The sequence below is a fragment of the Cyclopterus lumpus genome, chromosome 22, assembly GCF_009769545.1.
Source record: "Cyclopterus lumpus isolate fCycLum1 chromosome 22, fCycLum1.pri, whole genome shotgun sequence".
Lineage (NCBI taxonomy): Eukaryota > Metazoa > Chordata > Actinopteri > Perciformes > Cyclopteridae > Cyclopterus > Cyclopterus lumpus.
Window position 1 is genome coordinate 11,507,738 of NC_046987.1, and position 7,212 is coordinate 11,514,949.

At 41.5% G+C, this 7,212-nt stretch overlaps 1 protein-coding gene across 1 annotated transcript; it reads left to right on the forward strand.

The window, feature by feature from the left end:
• The first annotated feature begins 2,035 nt into the window (after positions 1–2,035).
• Positions 2,036–4,251, forward strand: six6a (SIX homeobox 6a). The gene is made up of 2 exons (XM_034563584.1): positions 2,036–2,623; positions 3,789–4,251. The coding sequence occupies exons 1-2, from the start codon at positions 2,052–2,054 to the stop codon at positions 3,952–3,954; spliced, it is 738 nt and encodes a 245-aa protein (XP_034419475.1). The 5' UTR covers positions 2,036–2,051; the 3' UTR covers positions 3,955–4,251.
• The last annotated feature ends 2,961 nt before the right edge of the window (positions 4,252–7,212 follow it).

A 7,212-nucleotide genomic window follows, 5' to 3' on the forward strand; every position in this document is an offset into this window, starting at 1 on the left:
ATAGACAGAAGCGTGTTAATCTGTTCATTAATTGTTTATAATTGTCGCTCTATCTGCTATACATTGGACATTTTCAAGATAATGCTGCCTTGTTTGTCAAAGCGGAGAGACATCATCTGTCTATGTACAAATTCTTAATTATTATGTTCTTTTTTTAAATATAATAATGATGCTGTCTCCAGTAAACCAGCAAGAGATGGAGCAGCTTCCTGTGCAGAAGGCATTTCATAACGCTGCATCAAGAGTCCATAATTCATGCAAAAAGAGCCCGAAGGGGATTCAGCTTGAGTCTGTGGCGCGTGCATGAGAGAGAGAGAGAGAGAGAGAGAGAGAGAGACGAGGGGGGGGGATAGATAGAGAGAGAGAGAGAGAGAGAGAGAGAGAGAGAGAGAATGTGTGCGTGCGTGTGTGGCGGTGGGGGGGGGGTGGGGGGATCTGTGAAAATAATATCGGGCTTTTCCGTCAGAATGAACTTTACTACTGTATCCAGCCATGAAATAATCTGACCCGACACTTCAAACCATCTGCGCTATCTATCTGCCCTCTTATTTACTAAATCGGCCTGTGCACAAAACGGAGTGTGTCTGATACTAAAGCCGAGTAGCCTGGCAGGGCCATGATAATCCTATATATAAACAACTACATCACGTTTATTCCCTGCTATGTTTTTGCAGCCATCACAGAGGCACTAATACAAGATACTGTAAATAAAGGCGGATATAAGCAACTGTATGAGCTCCAGTCGCTGGGATCCCCATCGCACGCACGCACTCACGCGTACGCGCGCACGCACGCACGCGCACACATACACACACAGCTAACAATATAACAGCAATCAATTAGCCTGTGCATTTTTACATGCTGCATGCACATAAAAGAGCATGCATGCTTCATCATAATTTAGGCTCTGATATTGTTTATTATAGTTAATAAATGTGCACTCTTGCGAGGTGGCCTCTACTAAATCTGGTCAAGGTTGCGAAAGTGAGTTGGCTTCAAATTTGCAGCCCTGTTGAAATAAAGCCCACATTGACCCTTTTAATGATTTCTACAAATCAGCATCAATATAAGCCTCAGGATATATGAGTATTAAACATAACTAACTGCAGGGTAATCTTATTTTAAAACGAAGACATACATTCAAACTGCTTATAAACATTTAGCCACGTGGTATATGAATATTATAGGAGTATAAACCTGGTTGTAGATTAATAGAAAGCCTATAAGCGAGGTCACTATAAACGCCACATTTTAATAGCCCACGCTTAACGTAAATAGATATATACACAGTTGAGAATTATATAATATTATATAGAGTTTTAGTGCCACACAGCTCGTCAACGGGATGTGTCTTTTTGCTGTGTACCCTAAAGCCCGTTTCAAGAGCTCTAAAGGGAGACTGAGATGAGCGTGTTTGCCCGCTTTGGCACTTGACTACATAGACTGAAGAGTCTTTCTTTAACACAAAGGCAGAGGGTGTTTGGAAAGCACGACGGGGCAGTTAAACGTTTGAAGACGCGAAGCAAAAAGGTCAAAATGTTTATATTATTTTTGAAAAGGGAGGCGCTGAGATCTCCTTTCCGCCTGATTGGTCGAACTTGACAGTGATTGACGTGCATCCATGGCAACCGGGCAGCCAATCTGCCAAGTCCAATAGGAAATCATCGGAGGGGGCTTGACTGTCTTTTTCTCCCCCCTTAAAAAATACATCTCGCCACCGGTTTTAATTCTTTCGTACTTTCAATCCCAGCCTACCTCGAAAAATACATCGCGGCTGTGGCTTTAATTTGCACGCACCTTCAGCCCTTTGCCTGCCAAGTTTGCCAAGCCCGAGGATGCGGTAGCCGGGCCCCCGCGCAGCATCGGTCCTCCTCCGCCGCGTTTGGTGTTTGCGTCTTTCAGGGCTGGTCAGGCGATTGGTTCGGTGTAACTTTGGGATTGCCTGGTCTTGGGGCTTCGGCGCACGGAAAGCAGAAGCACGAGGACTCGACACGGAGGAGAGAGAGAGAGGGGAGAAAGGAGGGGGAGAGGGAAGCACAGGAGAAGCCTCCATGTTTCAGCTGCCCATCTTGAATTTCAGCCCCCAGCAGGTCGCCGGGGTCTGCGAGACTCTGGAGGAGAGCGGGGACGTGGAGCGCCTCGGCCGCTTCCTCTGGTCGCTGCCCGTCGCGCCAGCGGCCTGCGAGGTCCTCAACAAGAACGAGTCGGTGTTGAGGGCCCGGGCAGTCGTCGCCTTCCACACCGGCAATTTCCGTGAACTCTACCACATCCTGGAGAACCACAAGTTCACCAAAGAGTCGCACACGAAGCTGCAGGCGCTGTGGCTCGAAGCGCACTACCAGGAGGCTGAGAAGCTGCGGGGACGCCCGCTGGGGCCGGTGGACAAATACAGGGTGCGGAAGAAGTTCCCCCTGCCCAGAACCATATGGGATGGAGAGCAGAAAACCCACTGCTTCAAGGAGAGAACCCGGCACTTGTTAAGAGAATGGTATTTGCAGGATCCCTACCCAAATCCCAGTAAAAAGAGGGAGCTTGCACAGGCTACAGGACTTACGCCGACACAAGTAGGAAACTGGTTTAAAAATCGCAGACAAAGAGACAGAGCAGCGGCTGCAAAGAACAGGTGAGCAACATGCATCTCTTGTGTGGTTTCTGATCACGATAGCTGCAACACAAAACTGAGTATTTGACTAGACAACGACGTGTGCATCATGCGATTTAATAGTCTTTCAGTTTGATTTATAGCAAAACAAACCGGAACCCACGCTGGTTGGAGCACCTCATTCTTATATTTCTCTAGATATTAGATTCTGAATTGTTCTATAATCCTACAATCGCCGTGCTTTTTAGATTGTAATTAATGTTGTTTGCAGTGTCTGACATTATACGTGATAGTTTAAGGGGTTTCAAATGATGAACATTGCCAGCCGTAGTGACAATAACAACATAACGATTTCCCATATAATTGTAGATTATTGGGAGAGCAAACCTCTGGATAAATGATTTTACTGTATTTGTTATGAATACGATTAACACAATGCTGCACATTTAGGCTAACATGAAGAGTGAGCTAAACAGTCACATGTATTGTGTCCCCCCAGGAAGCCAAAGAATAGATGTATGATCTATAATGATAATCAAATATTGTTTTATGTATTTTAATAGACCGTATTACCGTATGGTAATTTCCAATATCAGTTTAATCAATCTGTTAAAAAACCTTAACATTGGTCATGTTTAATGCAGCCAAAACAGCCTAACAGTTTTCAGTTTATATGTAATCAATAGCCTACATTAGTGAGATATTCGTGAAATGGCAACACAATTTGTAATTATCGTATTAGTTAAGCCTATTGTAAATAATAATAATAATAATAATAATAATAATAATAATAATAATCCCTGCATAATAACAATATATGACAGTGATATGTGTTTATATAATGAATATTTCCCACCATGCACCCCAAAAATGGTAGTTTTCCATATTGTGTCTTATAAAAGTGAAGGGGAAAAAATGAGCTAATGGGTTGAGATAGCAGACCATCTGTCTAATTCCTTTTTGTGTTTAGGATGTATTTGTTTGAAACACACAAAAAACGTGCAGATAATTCAATTAGGCTTACATAAATAAATAGAAACAAACCCTTGTTTAAAAAAGATCAGCGGAATTAAATATGTTCCTCCATTTGTGTTTTACAAATAGTTTTCAGAAAAAGCATATAGAAAAAAAAAAAGATACTTAAAAAAATAACTCGTGTTTTGGTAATGTCCTGTCTCCTGTCCAGGCTGCAGCAGCAGGTCCTGTCCGGCGGCTCGGTTCGCTCCCTGGCGGACGAGGACGGCACCGTGGACCGCCTGGGGAACTCATCCAGTCCGGAGGCCAGTCTGTCCAGCAAAGCAGCCGCCTCGGCCATCTCCATCACCTCCAGCGACAGTGAATGTGACATCTGACAGCGTTGATGAATTAAAGGCGGATACGAGTGAAAGACAATCCGATACAAACAAGTCCTAGTGCCTGCGTTGAGTACAAAACACACACACACAAACTGATATTTGACGGGTGCCAAAACATGAGGGGATCTGTGATCTGCGGCGGAATACCCGTCCTTTTCCTTTTAGGCCTACATTTTTTTTTTTTTGCGTTTTACCCACGTGTGGATAACTGAACTTAATATGGACGAAACCTATTTGACGGACTAATAAACCAACGCCCCGAGATGAAAAGTTAAAAGAAGAAGAAGAAAAAAATACAAAAAAGGGGGGACGAAGGCATTCGAGCGCCTAACCTGCTGTTCTCTGTGGGTATTTCATGTTGAAAAAGAACTGTGATATTTTTACTTTACTTTCAAAGTTTTATAAATAATGTTTATTTGCCTATTTAAAAAAAGATCTGCTCTGTCTCTTCGAATTTCATATTCATTTGCTTGGTGTTTTTAATACTTACCTTGTACACAGGTGAACCTGTTGAGCATGCGCGCTTTAGTGAAAAATGTGTTTCAGTCAAAGAAAAAAGTAAAGATAACTTAATAAAACAATTGTTGATCAAGAGAGAATAACGTTTAGTCTTATTTTTTGTATTGCTGTTTGGGGAAAAAGACAGTCATGAATACAATTGTTAAATATTAACATTTTTTATATAAACAATCCTCTTCGACGTTTTCATGAAGAGAGAACTTTTACTGATTATAACACCACGGTGATATATTCCCTGACACCTTTTAGAGCGAGGCCTAATTGGCCAACATGCTTTGCGTCGTGTAATGCAGGGTGACAGCGAGAGGTCACAGAAAGGCCGACTCGGTAACCCGGATGATCCGCGAGAGAGATCCTGGAGATCAAAACACAGCCGATTGTAGAAATGGGCCTGGTTCTGTCCGTTCATAGAAACAAGCTTCCTTACTGCAAGTGTTATTTTTACAAGTCAGGCTTGGATTTAGAAGACTGACAGATTTATAAAGGCTACATCATTATAATATTGTGTGTAGCATTATTGCACACACATAGTATTATTGTAAATGTACACATATATCTGTTTGGACAAAATGGCTTTTTTGTCTTTTCTTATTTTCCCATTTTAATTGACTATACATGCTTGTTTATGTGTTGATTTTATCTACAGCCGTCTCCCCTCAGTCAGTCAAAATGTTCACTCTTAATTAAACGATTCATCACAATATTCCAACTATATTTAAAATAGATACTCTTTTTATATTATTTTTGTCTGTGGAAGGCTATAATATTCCATATTGGTTTTGTTTTTGTATATATCTGCAGAATATTTCCCAACTGAAATCTTTAATTATTCTCCTCCAGGTTGAAAACAATGTCTGTAAAATTTATCTCCGCAGCATATTACTAAACATTTCTACTGGGCTTCAAATATATATTTTTATATCGGAACAAATACACTGAAGTCTTAATGGTGAGCAACAAAGCAAGTAGAGCAGACTAAACCAGAAGTTAAAGTTGAGCTTTTCCAACTGATGGGACCGACACCTGGTTTCGTCCAATTTACTATTAATTAGGCTACAGTAACTTCTGAGACATACAAAAGCCTTTCAGCTTGAACACAGAAGCTAAATCTGTATGGAGAGAGGAAACAAGTGAAGGGAAATAAATGGGGATGGGGGGGGGGGGGGCGGGGGCTCTTTTTATTTTTTATTTTTGCTGCTTCTCTTTCAAACCACGGGGACAAAATGGCTGAATATTTCCGTTTCTATTGAAAATAAGGACGACCGGGGGACAAGATGAAAAAGTCTTTCTCGCAGTCAATAAGGTTGTCAAACTGGTCAGCGGTAATCAGTGCTAATGATGGGTCTGGGGTCCCTGCTCGGACAAAAGGGGCCCTGCTGCTGTTGTGTAAAGGGAAGCGACCGCGGGTCCCTCTCCAAAGAAAAGACTCCTGTGAGGGTATAGTCTGGGGCACGGAAATCACAACTTCTCTGTGCGTGTGCGTGTGTGTGTGCGTGTGTGTGTGTGTGTGTGTGCGTGCGTGTGTGTGTGTGTGTGCGCGCGCTACAGTTTGAGCTTATGGCTTGGCCTGTTAAAAGGATTTAATTACCAGTTGATTGTTTCCTGGCTTGTAGTGGCCTGTACTCACAGCGCAGCAAGCATGCTTCAGTAAATTAATAGACGATTGAATGTAGTTCGTTCTAACGTGATCTCGGCATTGTGGATGGAACATTTCATCGTATCTATCTGCTGGGAAAAGTATAGTCTATTTCAGCTTCAGAGTATTTCGACAATTTAAGGGTTCTCGGTAGATAAGTGAGGTTAACTTCATGTATCTCTTTCAGCTTCGGTTGTGATGTGTTGAATGGCAGACGTATAGTCAAGGCTGCAGCCTCGACTATACGTCTGTTCTTTATTGAACTTGTCCCCGTCGTTCAGTGTGCACACACTCTGAATTGCGATGTAGTTTTGGTGGATAAATTACTGCACAGGCATGATAGCCTGAGCTGGCCATTATATCTGGAAATAATCTGTAGAGCATCTGATTGGATCGCGTATTGTAAATTAACTTTATTTTAACACATCAGACTGTTTTAGCTTACTTCATTTGATCACAAAATGTGTACCGGAATAAATACATATTATACGAAGACTAGTCGTAATACTTGTAAATAATAACCTTAATGGTAATTGTAATGTATTTTTATCAAATGGAAACTGCTTTGGAGCTGCTTCATTAAATAATATAAGAAAAATAGCCTGATTAAAAACAAATAAGAGTAAATAAAAAGCAAACAAGTAGTCCTATATCGATTGCTAAAACAAATAAAGTAAATGTAAGGAACTTAAAATGCCACAGCCATACGATTGAAGTGTTTATATTCTTGTACACGACCCGAGAAGTCCCAGGGCAGATAACCAGAAGAGAGGCATTTAAAAATCTAGCTGTAGGGTGACAAACAGTGTAACCTTTTATTACTAATATCCTACAGAGAGGAAACAGAAAGAAGGTCACAGATACGAGATGTTGTCGAAACATTTCTCTCCAGCAGCTCTGTACTTTGTCTCCCTCCTGCTTTTTGTATCCTGCCATTGTTAGATTGATATATTGCAAATTGCATTAATTTTCAATCACGACGAGATGATCAGCAGTCATACAATACAATAAATGTTGAAAGCAGCTGAAGAACCAACCTTGACTGTCTCTTCCCCGAAGAACCTGATACCTCCAGCACCTGCTTTGTGTGTGATTAAACT